The sequence below is a fragment of the Fragaria vesca genome, linkage group LG5, assembly GCF_000184155.1.
Source record: "Fragaria vesca subsp. vesca linkage group LG5, FraVesHawaii_1.0, whole genome shotgun sequence".
Lineage (NCBI taxonomy): Eukaryota > Viridiplantae > Streptophyta > Magnoliopsida > Rosales > Rosaceae > Fragaria > Fragaria vesca.
In genome coordinates, this window is record NC_020495.1 from 6,887,677 (window position 1) to 6,905,777 (window position 18,101).

Below are 18,101 nucleotides of genomic sequence, written 5' to 3' on the forward strand. Positions count from 1 at the left end.
AGATGGTTGAATTGTACTTTTCGCAGTTGTGAATCGGGTTGAGTCTTTTTTTGTTTTGCTACTATAAGCAGGAATTAATGAGTGATGATGTTATTTCTCTTGTATTAGCTTAGTTTGCTTTTATATTGTACATGATCTGCATTTATGTTTGTATGAACATAGAAGAAATAAGTCCTTGCAAAAAAAGGAGTGTATTGGGATTATGCTTGAAGTCGATCATGTTGATGCTCTTCTAATAAAAGATTTCTCTGGAAATCTCCATTATCTAAAAGATACATTATGCTTCTTTTATCTATAGTTAGTTTTGAAGGATGGTGGTGGGGTAAATTGTCTTTAAAATCTGTCTGAATGTTGTATTGAGTGGTAATAGTTTCAATTTTTTTCAATGGCATAGTACCAAAGAACTCAAATGCATTTGAAAATCTAGTTTCTCTCTAAATGTTGTACATTTGATTCATTTCTCATCTTATTTAAGCATCAACGTTAATCTGGTTTCTCTTTGAATATTGTACTCTTTGCCTGCATGTGTAGGCTATAGTTAATCTTGTTATTGTTTTTTATTGCATACTAGCTGTAATTAATAAGGTGAATCAAATTTTAAGTAATACATAAGCAAAGTACTGATCTCTGGTGTGTTAGATTTATGGTGTAATTACTAGCTTGTCTGTGAGTTGGCTGGTTATGCATGATTACTACTTGTAAATAAAAATTTTTACAATTTAGTTTGTGGCTAATCAATGCATTTTTTTGTTACTTGATTTATGTTGTTAGTACTCTAAGGCGGTCTGGATTGGGGATTTTGGAATTGGAAACATTGTTATAATGTTACTGTAATTGCCATGTAATTGCCATGGAAGGTAAATGTTCAGTGGATTTCCAGGAAGAGTTGGGTGAGCTTGAAATAACTTAAAATGTTTCCACCATATGTTCAGAGTAAGTATCAGTTATGCTAATCTTGTTAACACCTTCTGTTACTTATACAGAGAGTCATGTCCTAATACGAGTATTCTGATAAGCTCAATGATGATTAATGGTCTATACTCTTTATAAGGATGATACTTACTAATAGTTTGTTAAATTTCCATCATGAGGATGATACTTATTAATAGTTTCTTTCTAAGACATGATGTACAATCTAATACCACCATTTTATCTATAAGACATCTAAGTAAATCCAAAAAACTTAAATCCAAGCAGAGAATCTGGATCTCATTTATGGTATGGAAAATTTTAGTATATCATATGGTATAACATGCCTTACAAAATGTGTGATTATTATTGATTGAAGAAGCAATTAAATGACCATTTATCCCTTCAAATGCCCCTATGTGTCACTATTATTGATTGAATAAGCAATTAAATGACCATTTATTCCTTCAAATGCCCCCATGTATCATATAATTAAACACATTTTCAATAAATATGCCATATCATATGGTACTACAAACTCCGTGTTCTTTGTTTTGAAAAGTAGCTCACTGAGTGACCATTTATATCTCTGAAAATAAAAAAAATTATTCCCATCGAAAATCTCACCTCAACCGACGAAAAGTCGTCGGCTAAAGAAAAAAAGCGGCAACACAGAGGTGAATAGAGAGAGGGGTTTATGATAGAGCGCCACTGAGAGGCTCTCCGTCATCTTCCTCAATAAGTCACCTCTTTTAGGGTTTATGCCCATGCTTTTCAGACACTCAAACAACTTCTTATAACTTTTTACAATCAATCAACTATGAGTATGAGCGCCGCTGCTTCTATCTCCTCCATCGCCACCCTTCGCTTCCCCACTTGCCGCCCTTCCTCCTGCTTTCGCGCCTCTAAATCTCTCTCGCTTCCCACAATGGCTCAATTCTCCTCCTCCGCCACTTCTCCGCCGCCTTCGACCTCCGACGCGGCGCCCGTCGAAGCCAAGAAGCCGCCCAAGCTGCCGTGGCTCATAGTCGGACTCGGAAACCCCGGCAAGATGTACAGCCGCACCCGCCACAATGTCCGTAAGATCACTCCTTTTTTCCAATTCTGCAAACGAAGTTCGAAACTTTGGCTTTGAAATTGATTGTGTGTTCTTTATGATTTTGGTGAAATGTGTTACCGGATGTAATGGTGGCGAAACGCTGGCGTTTTGGTTTTCAGGTGGGTTTTGAGATGGTGGATGCTATAGCTGAAGCTGAAGGGATAGCTTTGAGCAGTGTTTCTTTCAAAGCCCTTATTGGAAAAGGTTCAATTCAAAGTTGCATCTTCTTGTTTTACAGCTTTATGTGCCCATTTCTCTTTCTTGTTTCTGTAGATGTAGTTGCTTAGTCAGTTATTTTGTATCAGAGTTCAATTGGTATAGAATCATAATAGGCTTGGCCGGCAGCATACTTCTCATATCTACTGAATAAGAGTTTTTGAATACTAACGAACTTTATTCAATCTGGAGAATACATTGTACATATCACTTTACACATAAATTGCCCTTCATAGGACCTTATGGATTACAAGCCCTTAACTTGGTTTCCAGAATTCCCTGATTGTGTATCACGACTGATTTTCTATTTATACCTTATACCTATCAATTATTGCATAATTCTCATGATTGTTTCCGATTGCAGGCTTTATTGGGGATGCCCCAGTTATATTTGCCAAACCGCAAACGTACATGAATAAAAGTGGTGAGTCTGTAAGTAAGCTATCTCACGAGTTGTCTTGATTTGTGAATATGTTTCTTTGATGGTCTTCTGATGCTTGGACTCTTTTCTGAAGGTTGGAGCCATTGTCTCATATTACAAAATTCCATTGCAGCAAGTACTTGTGGTATAGCTTCTCTCCCTTGTTGACTTGATCTCTGCATTACAGTATCTTGTCTCTTTTCCCCTCATTTTCCCTCTTCTGAGCAATAGTTTCCTCTTGTTTCTCTATAATGTTCAAAAGTTTCAATTTTTTTCAGATATTTGATGATCTGGATCTGCCTTTTGCAAAATTGCGGCTGTTGCCAAAAGGTGGACATGGAGGACAAAATGGGTATGTTAACACTGTTATTCTTGATATAGTAGTCTTCGTAGTAAATTTGATTTTACCTGAATTGAAGCAAATCCACCACAGTAACACTCAACTTAATGAATGACTGCTTTGATCTCTACATACATGTAAGTATGTTGGACACAATGTAGAACTTCCTAAACCATGATCATCTTCCTGCCAGGAATAAAAATTGGTGGAGAATGTAAAAACAACATGAACTTTTTTGCTCCATCACAACTTTTTTAACTAGAAAGAACCGGTGTTGTGGTTGTTGGATTGTATATCCTCATGTTGTAAACTTGTGATAACATCGCTGAGTTGTATTATTTGCATTTTTCTTTATTTTCTGTCTATGAAGTTGATTTACAGGTATTCTGGATGCCTGGTTTAGAGAACCTCGGCAAATAGTACTGTTTTTGTTTTCTGTATATCAACATCCAGAGTCAGTAGAAGCCCTTAACATTTTTAATTGGTTTCCTTATTTTCATTTTGTTGCAGGATGAGGAGTATCATTGATCATTTTAAAGGAAGCCGTGACTTTCCACGTTTGAGAATCGGTAGATCCCCTAGAGCATTGGAACATGTTTACAGAATACTTCGTTGTACATTATTTTTGTAACTGAAGTGGTGAAACTTGTGTAGGCATTGGCCGGCCTCCTGGGAAAATGAACCCTGCCAGCTATGTTCTTCGTCCATTTACTAAACAAGAACGCGAGGAGGTTTGTAAACTTTCTGATGCAATCCTTTGGAAGAACTACATATGGCTTGATGTTGGACTTTGACAGTTCCCTGTGTATGATTTTCAGTTAGATTTTACATTTCAACACGGCACAGACGCAGTGCGGATCCTTTTGCTTGAAGGGTTCAACAAAGCGGCAACATTTGTTAACACAGCCAAACCCTTGGAGCAATGTGGTTAATTGCTTTTCAGGTTGCAAGCTTTGTTTACCATGAGAAGTAGAATATACATTTAGATTTCTCTTTTTATCTCACGGTGCTACACAAGATTTATACAGAACCCGTTTGGGAATTTGCAAGCATTTACATTCTTTGACACAAAAGCTGCAGCTATATGTAATGATAACATGTTAGAGAAACAGTAATCTAATGACGTGGTTCTCTTCATTTTTGCCTTCCATTTCTGGCGCCAGCAAGCTATATCATCTGTATGAACATCTATCTTTTACTCTCTTTTTTGTAACATAATAAAGTGCTTCATATTATTTTTGTCAGCAAATTACCGAGTATTGCTACATTGTTTTTCTATCAACAGAAGTAACCATTCATAAATTTAGAGGAAGTGTTACCACTATTGGAATCGATTTTCACCAATTTCATAAGTCATTCCGGCCGATGCTCAATACATAACATATTTTCATTTTCATACTAGTGGAATTTAGCTACACCATGAGCAACATTGTTGCATTCCCGGGGTTTGAAGGTGAAACTACTTGCAGTGCCGACTTTACTACAACATAGGCATTGACAAGACGCACTCTGCCTCGGTGCTATTTTATTTCAACTACAACTGGGAGGGTTCTCACTACCGTTTGGATCTCCAATGCCGTCCAGTTTGGATCTGATTGCTGTTTGGTTCTGGTGTGGAGATGGCTGGAGAGCGAGGTCCCATATCAGGTGGATGATTAATTGGTAATGCTGTGCCAGCGGTGATTGTTTGACCATGGCGGCAGCCGGACTTCTGACATGGCGGCGGCGGACTTCTGACAACACTAATACAAGGAAAAAAATAAGCATGTAAACAATATAATTTAAGATCAGCAATAAATATACAGGCACCTACTCTGAAGAACAATTCTAATTTATAAACATTCACGAAGACATGCATGTATCCAATACAGTCCAGTGAATCGATATGGCTCATTGTTTCCTCCCTTTTGTTATCCGATTCTGTTACATACTGGGTACTACTACTACTATCATCCATGCATGCAACCAGACTGAACGAGCTTCTCTCTTGTCCTTCGCCCTCGCTCTTTCTTCTCCCACTTTCTTAAAATGGACTTCCGATGACTGTTGCCGCTGGCAAGGCATCAACTGCGATGAGGCTGGTTGGGTCACTCATCTCTCACTGCCCTCCAAAGGGCTCACATTCAAACAAGGTACTAGTTTTCCTTCATCAAAACTAGCACTTGGAAATCTCACACATCTCACCCACTTGAATCTCTCCCACAATTCCCTAGATCAAACTGTTGCTTCCTTCTTGTCATTGAGTCATCTTGAGGCCCTTGATTTGAGCTCTAACCTTCTTTCTGGGGAGCTCCCACTTTCTCTACCATCCAGTATCCAAATCCTGGATTTGTCCAACAATCGGTTCAGTGGTTCAATTCCATCGACATTCTTCCGGCAAGCTAAGAATTTGACAAGTTTTCGGGTCAGCAATAATATATTCTCAGGATCTATCCCGTCCTCGCTTTGTCTTCATCACTCTTCTCCATTGATTAGTGCATTGGATTTTTCCTTTAATGATTTCAATGGCAGTTTGTCCAGTGGACTAGGAGAGTGTTCTAAACTGAAAGCTTTTCGTGCCGGACACAATAACCTCTCGGGGGTTCTTCCAGAAGATATCTACAACGCTGCCAAACTTGAAGAACTAGCAATGCCTTTCAATTCACTTGATGGAGTCATTGGGGATAGAATTGTGAATCTAGCCAACCTTGAAATTCTTGACCTCCAAGTCAACCAATTGAGAGGTGTGCTTCCTTTCAATTTTGGTAATCTCTCCGAGATGAAACACTTGCTCCTTCATTGGAACAATTTTGAAGGTTCTCTACCCCAATCTTTGATGAATTGCACAAATCTTAAAGAACTGAATCTATTAGGCAATCAGTTCCAAGGAGATATCTCAATGCTTAATTTTTCTAAACTTAGTCAGCTTACTAGACTTGACCTCCTTTCCAATAACTTCAATGGTATTTTGCCAATGAGTCTTTATTCATGCAAGTCCCTCAAAGCAATTCGTCTTAGTTTAAACGATATAGAGGGACAAATACAACCTGAGATTTTATTATTGAAATCTCTGTCTTTTCTCTCACTTGCTTACAATAGAATGAGCAATATCACCAAGGCAATGAACATATTGAGGCATTCCAAAAGTCTTGAATTTTTATCCTTTGGATTCAGTTATGAAGCAGACGAGGAAAGTCCAGCTGATTTCGGCATAGCTGATTTTGATGGGTTTGAAAGTCTTAGATTTTTGAACTTGGGTGGTTGTAACATCGCCGGTGAGATCCCTGCATGGTTAACGAAGCTCAAGAATCTTGAAGTCTTAACTTTATTAAGTAACAAACTCACAGGGCCTATGCCTAGTGAACTCGGGAATCTCCCAAGGCTGTTTTATCTGAATTTCGGTTCAAACAGAATTGTAGGTGAAATTCCAAAGCAACTTCTGAGACTACCTACATTGGTATCTAAATCCAATGGGAGTGAAGATCATGACGATGCTTGTCTTGAACTGCCTGTAATGAGATTTTCGACTTCGAATGAATACTCAGATACCCAAATTGTGACAAAAAGGGGTACAGGACGTATTGGTGGAATAGGTCAGCAATTCAATTCCTTGTCCTTCTTTCCACGAGCGATATTCTTAGGGCATAACAGCTTCAGCGGGACTATACCTATTGAAATCGGCCATTTGGATCGTCTCCAAACCTTGGAGCTTAACCACAACAACTTCTCCGGCAACATTCCCCCCGAAATATCTAACCTCAAAGACTTGAGTGTTTTGCTACTCAATGAGAATCATTTGTCTGGACAAATCCCATCATCATTGAATAGTCTCAGTTTTCTTTCAGATCTCAATGTCTCCTACAACAACCTGGAAGGGCAAATACCAAAAGGCACTCAAATCCAAGGCTTTGATGTCTCTGTGTTTGAAGGGAACCCGAAACTTTGTGGTCTTCCACTTCCAAATGAGTGCCAAGCAGTCAAGGGAATTGATGACCTAGACGTGGACGAGGAAGAGGAGGAGGAGGAGGAGCATCAAACTGCATGGCCTTATGTTCATGTAGGGATTGGCTTCATAATAGGATTCTGGGGAGTCTGTGGTTCATTGATTTTCAACAAGAGATGGAGATATGCATACTTCCGATTCATAGAAAAGGTACAAACTATGTTCTACGTAATGATCGCTGTGCGTGTCAACAAGATGAAGAGAAGGATCAATTCCAGCTAGACTCTAAAATTTGTAATTTCCCTACTGTGGTTGTTTTTTCAATTGTCAGATATTTTGAATGGTAAATATATTCATCGTGAAACTCTACAGTTTAGGTTTATAGTTGGATGAGTTTATATTCAAATTATTATACACCTAAAATGAGGAACATATAGTTGGATGAATAAAGGTCGAGGGGTCCTAAAACATTTCTGCATCGAGTTTGGGACCCTCTCATAAGTGCAGAAGGTAGCTAGTTTATGTCGACCTAAATTGTGTGGCATTCAAATGTTTCACTGCTATATATCTTGATGTGCTTCCAAACTGCGGTGATAGAGTAGAGAACATCCACTCCACCACCACCACCAAAATCAAGACATTGACAACAGAGAGACTCTTATTCATATAATGTTGTTGTACTGATGTTTTAGTACAAAAAACCAAATTTTGATACATTTATATGATGTACCGGAAACGATGATGTGAGATCTATAAGTTAACTAAATCCGTAACCCTAAATTTTTTTTCGATAGATAAAATGTCTATATCTATGATCACATGCTGGGAAACATAATGGAACTTCCCCAGGTCACAAAACTGAAAACATACTATCAAAAGGTTTAAGATATTAATTAGTGAAAGCTGAAAGCTGTGTGAACATCAAAGCAAAATGAAAGCTGGGCTGGGAAGTAGATACTGGTGAGTGTATTGAAAGCGAAAGGGCCCAATAAGGCGAATAGAAATGCACCGACGATCACGGGCCTGGGCCCACAAGCCTAACTTTAGTAAACCAAAAGGGTCCAACCACAGAGTGCGTGCTCATACTAACGTTGTCGTCCACTCCCAGCGTGGGCCCTACTCTCCATGTGATCACTGCCCCACCCGGGATCGAACCGCGCGAAAATGAAAGGCTTCTGCGCGCCTACTTCGTAATTTACTCGCCCAAAAGTTTGAAAACTCTCACATGCAAACAAATACTACGACACGAGTCATACATGCACCCCTTTTTGTAACGTATTGCCCTATTTTCGTTTACCTATTAGCCTCATCCCGCCATCAATTTTGGACCGCTCTGTACGCTATACGTGATCACAATAATAAGACGCTACGGTTACGAATACATTTATCACCAACCAGAATCATGTAGAACCACAATGTGGAGCGGCCGTATCACGTAACATATATCTATTTCGAACAAGTTTGCGATCAACTAAGAACAGACGGAGTTTTAAGTGAAACGGTCGTGTCACGTAACAAATCTATTTTAAAACTATCTGAACATATAAATTTATATACAGTGCGAGATTTGATGCATTATTAAAACAAATTTAGTGATCCGACTGCTTTATATAAGCTCGTAAATCATAACCACTCACCTACATTATACATCAACGTACAACAATCATACATTAACATCAATACTGACATTAAAATTCCACCAAAAGCATAGGGTAAGTATGTAGGATGCACCTTGATACACAAGTTAACACTTTGTACGTTTGTAGCATGCACCTTCTTCATTTAGATTTATGAGGAATAAATAGGTACATATTACGAAACCAAACCCTGATAAGATTTGACCTAAACCAAACTCCAATCCTACTCTCATTTATGTTTTTACTTTTAACTACAACAGAGATTAACTTAACACTTATTTGGAGAGAACCCGACTCGGTTGTTTGCCAAGTCGTAGCTGACACGTGTCCCTTGCTGCTGGACGTTTCCGATGATGGACAGAGACGACGACGTCGGAGCGAAGGCGAAGCAGAAAGTGCCGGAGTTGTCCACCGGAATCAAGTAGTTCTTGGCGGGGAGTGCCAAGCTTTTCCCACCAGCAAACAAAAACGACACCGTTGGGACCCGCACGCTCGTTCTTCCCGAGAGATCGTAACACGTGTCGAACAGCGCGAAGTTACCCGCGGCGGGCAAGTCGGGAGTGAGCCTCTTGAACTGGTCGCGTAGCGCGTCGTACGCCGCCGTCTGAAGCCGAGTGATGGCGGTGCCGGAGTCGACGATGATCCCGCCGTTGCCGGACTCGTCCATCTGGAAAAGGGAGGGCGGAATCGACACCGGGCGGCCGCCGACGCTGAGGCCGGTGAGCCCGACGTAGTAAAACGTGTCGACTTTCCGGCTTTTCAGCAGCGGCGCAATGACGGAGTCGCCGGGCGCGGCGGAGTTGAACTCGAGCGTGGACGACGAGCTGGAGTCGCGGTCGACGAGGCAGTACGAAATCGTCGAAGCCTTAACTTGCGAAGGAAGCGAGAGCCTACCGCCGCCGAGTCCGAGAAGCCCGGCGGCCCCGACGAACAAGCCCTCATTATCGTGGCCACATCCCAACGCGATGTCCTTGATCGCGCCGGAGTTTCCGAACGACACCGTTTCGGTGACGAAGTCGCCGACGGTGTAGGAGCCGTCGCCGTAGGCGACCTGGTATAAACACTTGTTGTTGCGGCAGGCGGAGACTCGTAAAGCCGGGCATTGCGGCGCGTCACAAGTGAGCTGGCGGAAGGTGGAGGATCCGGTCGGGTTGAAAATCGGGTCGGACTGTTGGTAACAGTCGGAGCAAGGCTGGCATTGGAGCCAGTTGACGTCACTGCCAGTATCCAACACCATGTAGAACTGCTTCGCCGGGCTGCCGACGCCGACGCGTGTGAAGTACTCGCCGCTTCCCAAGCTGATCCCGGAACTTACGGGAGTGGACAAGCCCTCGGGTCGGATCTCCGTCTGCATGGGCTCCAGATCCGCCCGGTTCACTCCCTGCAAAGCCAGCTGGAGCTTCGTGTTGAGCGAGTTGACTCGGGCCGAGTCGCGGCCGAGTCGAGTGAGGACCAACGACTTGTAGTCCTTGTGGTTGGAGGTGTAGAGAGATTCACGGGGGTGGAGCGGGAGAGTGATGAGCGGCGAAGAAGCCGCGGATGAGTTGAGGAGCTGGGCTTCTTCTTGGGCCTGGTCCAAGGGCTTGATGGTCTGCGGGTCGAAGGAGATGACGTCATGTGCCTGGGAGAGAGAAGCGGCGACGTCGAGAGTAGCGGTGGAGTGTGAGACTAGGGTGGTGCGAGAGAGAGTGAAACTGAAAAGAGCGGTGAAGGTGAAGAGGAAGAAGGGTAATGAAAAGGGAGCCATGGGAGATTGAGATCTAGCAGCTAGCTATCAGAGAGGAGAGTTTGAAGTGGGGAGAGGGAGTGAGGGTTGGGGCTTTATGAAGGGAGGAAGAAGATGAAGTGGGAAGTGGGTCCAGAGGTGGGGGAGGTTTTAATGGAAAAGCTAAGCTGGTTGGTGGTTTTTGGATGTACGTTGATGAATTCGTCATGGTTTTACTTGATTTGGGTGCAGTGGACTTGAGGATTATAGATCACAGAGGGTTTCTTATTTCGTGTAAGCAGGAAGCAGACGAAGATGCATGTATAGATTATTATGAGGTAACGCTTTTCTAATTTTCTGGGTTAGGTAAAGGTTTTTGACCAGGGTGGAAAGGTAAGTAAAGGTAAGAATTTCGTGAAGTGGGATCAAAAGGGTTCTTGAGCAGTCACTTTCTGCTTCTTTGTTTAATCCGTACAAGTGGTACGGGCATATAGAGCTTTAGGGTTCTGGGATCTTGCTCATGTATAAAGGTATGTTATTCTTATCAAGAAGTACGTATGAGGGTAAAATTTCAACCCGATTATTTGTAAAGCCTTGTAATGAACTAATGATAGATTGATAGAGGATTGGGTTCATGGAGGATTGGGTGTCTTTCATATTAGAAGAGTGTGGCTTATATTAAAATCATTTAAAATCTTACATCAGAAGCCTGAATAGTCATTCTTAGGTTATTAAAAACAGTATCACACACTAATGTCGAGACTTTTGGTATAAAACTCTATATTTGTTCTTCACTGAGTGGCTAAAATGAGAGAAGTATGAGCATTATTGAATCTATGCATGTGAAACTGTTTACTGCTTTCGCATAACACTTCAAACTGTCACTTCATGGAAAAGCATGAATCAGTTGAATTGAGTGTTTTCAATTTTGTGTGGCAAGAACTTCTCCGTTAAGGAAGAAGAGAGAAGTGAGAGAACTGTAACCTTATTTGATCGCCTGATATTTTGGGTGTCATTGAGACTCATTGTTGTTGTTCTTTTTCTCATTTTGTTTTTCTTTCTGTGGTATAAAATTGTCGGTTTTTGATAAAAAAGAAAAAAAGAAATCAGCAATTTAGATTTTAGACTATCTATGAAATAGAAATCAAATTGTCGTACTCGATGATTAAATGTGCAACTGTGAAGGCCTTTTTATAGACACAGCAGAATCATAATGCAAGTGGTTGGTGGTAGATATCATATAAAACTACCTACCCAGATTATGTAGTAGTGGAAGACAACCACGTATTTTCATTAAGTAATCCATCCAAAGACCATCTCTTTTTTTCTACCAAAAAAAAAAAAGAACCATCTCTTTTCCACTTTGATTCGAACAATGGCATGAGATCTATATAACATGGAGTTTTCCTTTTCCCATCTTAACGGTTATCAACCAGAAATGAAAAGGACTTCCCTAAAGAAATGGAAGCGAAGGAAATCCAATCTTGAATTAGCTGTATAACTTAAGAAAAAACTCGAGGTCATAAGTTTAAACTTCATTGATATTGATATATGTAGGATGTGTGAGTTATTTAATTAAAAATTATATATAAAAAAACTAAGAAAAACTCACACCAGCTAGATAGAAAGCAATTAACTATACATTCACGAGGACATTCAATAGGGAAGTTCTTCTAGTGAAGACTCTTAAGTTGAGGACTTGGTGATGACTTTTCGGTTTATGATTTAAAAGACCCAATTTTCGATCACATTTTAACATCTCATCCGTTCAGTTTTTAGGTTTATATAAGTAGATCATTTATACAAATCTTCAGCCAAATTGGTATTCGTTAAGATAACAAACTAGATCAAATTAATAGACGAACCAAATCTGTCAAATATGAACCGTTCAAGTTCATAATTGATAAATCACACTTATGAATGCCTTAACAATTTTCAATATAGCTGAAAATTTAGAAAAATAATCTACTCATAAATACCTATAAACTGAACGGTCAAGATGTGGATATAAGATCAAAAAGTGGGATAAGCTGAAAAGTCCTCAACTTAAGGATCCTTAATATAAACTAAAAATTAGAGAATAATCTTGTTTGGTGGCTACAATTTTCAGGATTATTGTCCTATCCTATTGTTGATAATTATCTTGAGGACGTTAAAGCTTCAGCATGTGCTAGCTTTGGGATAAATGTTCGAGAGCAAGTCCTATACAAGAACAACCGGTTGTTGTAGTACATATTATTGTATGTTTTGTCCTAGCCCTATTGTGATATACTATCTCGAGCGATTTCAAACGCAGTCCAATGAAATTTTTTGTATTTGAAATAGAAAAATTTATGGCATTTAGAATCTCACCTTCATATATTATTAAGATTTTATGGTGGATAACTCATTTTACGAGATACGTATTTGTATCAAGAAAACGCAACTTACAATTTGAATCATATGGCTATATGATATGCTAGTGATGAGTGATTTTATTCGGGTATAGTTTGTTTTCGATGACATAAAAACAATAACACACTACGAGTAACACCCCTTCCCAGCTGATCTAAATAGAACGTTGGGTACACAGCTAGGGGTAAACAAAAAAACCAAACTAGTGGAGAAACAACAGTAAGCCCCAAGGATACCACTTTGTTTGCAACAAAATTAGCCTCGCGATGGACCTGATTAAAATAGCAGGAATTAAAATGAGATGTCAACTACTGAATATCGCACAGTAGTGATCTGAGACACCATGAAGTAGCAGATCGACCATTGAGACAATCTATAAGCACCTTACAGTCACCTTATTCGGGTATAGTTGGAGTACAGTGCTTCGAACCCCAAATTTTTTTTAGCTGGATCAAAAGCGTTACCGTTATTTTGGCGGGCAGAACACCTATGATTATATAAGCTCTATAACCAATAGGTCATCACCAGCTGAGACAAGAACTCGCACAAAATGATGAAAGCTTCAAAATCCATCTCTCCCTTCAGGCTTTCCTCTCTTCTACGCAACCAAAAGGACCCAGCTCTCGCCCTCCAGCTCTTCCAAAACCCCAACCCTGATTCAAACCCCCAACCCCAAAAGCCCTTTCGCTACTCTCTCATTTCTTACGACATCATCATCTCCAAGCTCGGCCGCGCCAAAATGTTCGACCAAATGGAGCAAATTCTCGGGCAAATGAAGCAACAGACCCATTTGTCTCCGCCCGAAATCATCTTCTGCAATGTCATGTCCTACTACGGCAGGGCTCGTCTCCCTGATCGTGCACTCCACCTGTTTGATGAAATGCCTTCTTTCGGTTGCCAGCGGACTATCAAATCATTCAATTCCTTGCTGGATGCGCTTTTCAAATGTGGGAAAATTGAGAAGATGAGGGAGGTTTTGGAGGGGATTGAGGATTATGGGACCCCGGATGCGTGCACTTACAATATACTGATCAAGGCTTGTGAGGGTGAGGAATTGGATGATGCACGGAATGTGTTTGATGAAATGCGCAGCAAGGGTGTTGAACCGACTGATGTGACATTGGTGACTTTGATTTACAAGCTTTGCTCGGTTGATAGGGTGAAAGAAGCTTTGGAATTGAAAGAGGAATGTGAGCGCGTTCATGGGGTTATGGCTAATGCATTCGTGTATGCCTCTTTGATGAAAGGACTTTGTGGAATTGGTGAAATGACATTGGCTTTTGAGCTGAAGGATGAGATGGTGAGGAAGAACATTCGGTTCGATGCAGCGGTTTATTCTACATTGATCAGTGTGCTATTCAAGGCCGGTAGGAGAGGAGAGGTTTCGGGGCTATTGAAGGAAATGAGTGAGTATGGGTGCAAGCCAAACACTGTGACTTACAATGCAATGATTCATGGGTATTGTAAGGAGAAGGATTTTGAAGCAGCATATGGAGTTTTGGATGAGATGGTGAAGGAAGGGTGTAGGCCAAATGCTATTACCTACAATGTGATTATTGTTGCATTGTGCAAAGAAGGGAAATGGAGTGAAGCGAATCTGTTCTTTCAAGATTTACCAAGGCGCGGGTGCCATCCGGATATGCTCTCATATAGAATGCTATTTAGTGGACTTTGTGATTGTGGACAGTTTAAGGAAGCAGCATTTATCCTGGATGAGATGATTTATAAGGCTTACGCGCCCCATTATGCACGAACGCATAAACTTGTTGAGGGTTTGTGTGAGGAAGGTAATATGGAGTTGTTAGGGATAGTTTTGAGTAGCCTGGAAAAGGCAAATGTTCTTGATGAAGATACCTGGAGGGTGATCATTTCTACGCTACGTAAGGAGAAGCCGTCAGATGTCTTTGAGCTCATTGATACTTTGACTATTCAGTAAACTGGGGATGTACTCGTACTACTAATTAGGTTTGTAATGCAATGGTTTTTATGTAACTCTAATGCGGACGACTTACAACTTCAATTTTCATGTGATTATCGTCAATTGGGAACCTGTTTTCGTAGAAAATGGCTCCTTTCACTAGCCATTCTTTGCATAAATAGATAGACCTCTGAAACTTTAAGAGAAACCACCGGTTATAAAGCTTGAGCGTAGAAACAGAACAAACATGGGGACGTAGCTCATATGGTAGAGCGCTCGCTTCGCATGCGAGAGGCACGGGGTTCGATTCCCCGCGTCTCCATTGAGCACTAGCAATTTCTCTGTTCTTTTTTTTTTTTTTTTTTGGTGTCAATTTCATTTTCTCTGTTCTTCCAGTTCTTTTTTTTTCTTTCTTTTGGAGTCTAATTACATTGCTATTATTTGTTATCAGATGCAGCAAGTTTGAATATTAACAAGGAATTTGAGAAATGAAAGAGTTAGAGTGGCTAGAATCAAATATCAAAACCATTGTATATATATGTTCTTTTTCCCATCTCACATTCCTTTTCTCCTTCTGATCTATTTAAAGAAAATAAAACCAACAGAAGATGAAAACATTACTCAACATGCCCTGAAAGCAGTTCATGTTAATGGGAGCAAGTTTATGTACATACTAGTGTACTACATACATGCACATTCGCACTATTGAAACCGATATATAACCAAAGATATGACTAAGCTAAGACATTGCAATTCCTTTTATAATTTACTTTTATTTATTTGGGTTTGTGATGATGATGGTACTAGTCAACAATGATTAGCATCCATCACCTGCAGGCTCAACCGAACTTAAAAGACCATTGCCTCTGAGCTGCATGCAGTGGTCTTCTGCATCTACTTGAGCACACACAATCACCACTGCCAGGCCGTTGTGATGTGCCTCCTGCATCACGTTGACTGCAATGTCAACTGTCATTCCAGGGATAACCTTCATCAGAACTTGGACAACATACTCCCGCTTGTTAAAGTTATCATTATGCAGCATCACTCGATAAGGAGGAGACATTTTCTTTGATTTCCTGCAAACCAAGGGTAATTGGTTATTCAAAACTTTCTACTATAATCAGAATAACTAAAAGTAATCTCTTACTGTTAGTGTGTGTACAGAACTCTAGATATGTGTGTGTGTGTGCGGAATACATATACATTCTAACATTAAGGCTTACTGAAACAGCTCTTCCAAAAGACCTGCAAAAATTGCTTATAAAATGAGGTTTACATGCCATCCACTAATCTACAGGAGAACTAAAATAACCAGATTTCGGATCCTTAAAGCACTAGTTTAACCATCTTCAAAAATATAACCACTTGAGCAGTATTAAAGTAGTACTTGAATCCCTCAAGTAAACATTAAGACTTGAGAGTCTCTTGAGAATTGCTCAACTCCCCTTGAGCTTATTTATTTCTAACATTTAAAAAGTTAGCTAAATGTCCATGAGGAGTCCAAATATAGGGTACTTTGACAGTCTTTATTCAGGTTAAAGATGCTCTTCAACGAAAAATTAAGTCAAGGGTTAGCAACTGGGAAATATAGAAAACTAGCCAAACTTTGGACTCAGACTTTCAACCATCCGTTTATAACTTGTAAAGTCTAAACCACTAGAGCATCATATATTCATATAGTATTACTCGTAGCTTCTCGAGTTCAGGCAATTATGAACATGACAAGCTCTTCTGCTATTACAGTCTGATGGATTACTTGTTACATTCACTTAGGTCTGAGTAATAACTACAGCGTTCTTAATAAGAGTTTGGGTTTATTATAAACTCAGATTATGAACAAGTTCTTTCACCTATAACATGTCTAATTTGAGGTTGCACTTTTACCAACTTCTATAAAAAACACAGATTAGCATAAGAATCCCTTCAAATATCTCTATCTGAGACAATCAAGGTTGTTGCGCATACAGCGAAAGTTACACAACATTCATGCAACAGAAACAGAATTGTATGAATCCAAAACCATCATGAATAATTATACAGACAACTGTTTTGTACATACCTCAAGTCAAACTCAGAATCACGACCAGGTGTGGTCTTCTCTATGGTCGGCTTCTCCAACAACCCACCTCCTTTTCCAAGCACAGTGGTTGTTGCAGTCATCACGGTGCTCCGATTCGGGCATTGTTTATGAAAATAGGGTTTATCTCCTCCTACATAAATCATAACCATAACACATTTCAACAAATCTACCATGCCCTTAATTGCTCAACTTGCCCCAAATTTATGAATCATGCTTACAACAATTCCGATCATCAACATAATCATCATTTCATGCCAAATATTTAGCAGATAACAGAGTTTGGTCAATGGATTCGAATAATCAAGTTTTGAATTGAAGAACCCCGAAAGGGAAAAGTACCTGATTTAGAGAGATTGAAAACTTGGGTAGGTGAAAGAGGGACTCGACCGCAGAGGGCAGCCATGAGCCTATGACTCTCTGTGTCTCTGAGACTCGGAGCTTGTGAGCCAGAATAGCTGGAAGGGATTTGTGTGGCATATACAGGTGTGGTGGTTCGGGACCAGCGCCTTTCATTTTGCTATTGGTGCTGTTCAACGACACGTCGTAGGAGAATCTTGTTGTGGCAAATATCCGATTTTGGGCTTGTGGCCCTAATCAGTCTTTTTTCGTAGGGTTAACAACGAATATAGGAACTGAAAAACAAAACTGCCTATAAAGCTAGAACAAATATTTCAAGCTGATTCAACTGGAACAAGAAGACACACTAGAACCAGACAGAATTCATGATGAGAATGTGCAAACTAAGCAAGATGGTCTACGACAAAATTAGCTTCACGATATATGTGACGAAACACAATGGAGTCAAACTAAGCATCAAGCTTAAAGATGTCATGTACAGACACTTTAATCCTTCTAAGAATAGATATCTGACAATGGATGCAATCAATAAGCAGCTTTGATTCGCCCTCAACAACATCTGAAGTTGTTAAGCATGAAAGAATGAAGGCTTTCACGATGAGCACTCGCCTCTACAATAAAAACAGTGGTTGCGCCAATAGCCATACTAGTAGATATAAACAGGGTTACCATTGGAACCCCTAATGGTGAAGCCCAATGTAGTTACACTATTTTGACTGATCCATCAAGATGTCCCCAATAGATACGAGGAGCTGGACCGATCTTGGGTGTATGCATTTTCAACTTGTTGGTAAGAGGCTGGTACCCGATGACAAACGTTTGGTCGCGTAAGTGCGATTAGGTTGAGGAGTAACATACCAGAATATTAGATGGTTACGAGAATATATGCCAAATGGATCATAAAAGCATAAGAATAAAAGAGATATCATCAGGAGAATACATTCTAAAAATATGCCGAAGCCTATCAACAATACAACCCTGCCAATGTGACCGGATCACAAGAGTACGTCCACACTTGATGAGCAAAAAGAACAATGCATGAATGGATGAGAAACTGTAATAGTTTGAGTTACAGTCACCAATGGAACTGATGAGAATAA

General features: G+C 40.2%; 5 protein-coding genes and 1 non-coding gene across 6 annotated transcripts; 4 read left to right on the top strand and 2 right to left on the bottom strand.

The window, feature by feature from the left end:
- The first annotated feature begins 1,628 nt into the window (after positions 1–1,628).
- LOC101315340 (peptidyl-tRNA hydrolase, chloroplastic-like) lies at positions 1,629–4,065 on the top strand. Its single transcript, XM_004299181.1, has 8 exons — positions 1,629–1,984; positions 2,128–2,212; positions 2,589–2,656; positions 2,740–2,790; positions 2,924–2,997; positions 3,496–3,554; positions 3,640–3,716; positions 3,804–4,065. The coding sequence occupies exons 1-8, from the start codon at positions 1,730–1,732 to the stop codon at positions 3,915–3,917; spliced, it is 783 nt and encodes a 260-aa protein (XP_004299229.1). The 5' UTR covers positions 1,629–1,729; the 3' UTR covers positions 3,918–4,065.
- Positions 4,066–4,870: 805 nt separating this feature from the next.
- On the top strand, positions 4,871–7,189 carry LOC101309840 (tyrosine-sulfated glycopeptide receptor 1-like). The gene has a single exon (XM_004301021.1). The coding sequence runs from the start codon at positions 4,871–4,873 to the stop codon at positions 7,187–7,189; it is 2,319 nt and encodes a 772-aa protein (XP_004301069.1).
- A 1,298-nt stretch (positions 7,190–8,487) lies between these two features.
- LOC101290861 (protein ASPARTIC PROTEASE IN GUARD CELL 1-like) lies at positions 8,488–10,309 on the bottom strand. Its single transcript, XM_004299182.1, has one exon. It carries the CDS (start codon positions 10,289–10,291, stop codon positions 8,813–8,815), a length of 1,479 nt encoding a protein of 492 aa, XP_004299230.1. The 5' UTR covers positions 10,292–10,309; the 3' UTR covers positions 8,488–8,812.
- Positions 10,310–13,193: 2,884 nt separating this feature from the next.
- On the top strand, positions 13,194–14,579 carry LOC101310130 (putative pentatricopeptide repeat-containing protein At1g53330-like). The gene has a single exon (XM_004301022.1). The coding sequence runs from the start codon at positions 13,194–13,196 to the stop codon at positions 14,577–14,579; it is 1,386 nt and encodes a 461-aa protein (XP_004301070.1).
- Positions 14,580–14,810: 231 nt separating this feature from the next.
- On the top strand, positions 14,811–14,883 carry TRNAA-CGC. The gene has a single exon. It is a non-coding gene; the product is annotated as a tRNA-Ala (tRNA).
- A 194-nt stretch (positions 14,884–15,077) lies between these two features.
- Positions 15,078–17,175, bottom strand: LOC101291144 (ATP-dependent Clp protease adapter protein ClpS-like). The gene is made up of 3 exons (XM_004299183.1): positions 16,984–17,175; positions 16,624–16,774; positions 15,078–15,640 (listed from the first exon to the last, which is right to left on the bottom strand). The coding sequence occupies exons 1-3, from the start codon at positions 17,045–17,047 to the stop codon at positions 15,379–15,381; spliced, it is 477 nt and encodes a 158-aa protein (XP_004299231.1). The 5' UTR covers positions 17,048–17,175; the 3' UTR covers positions 15,078–15,378.
- Between the last annotated feature and the right edge of the window lie 926 nt (positions 17,176–18,101).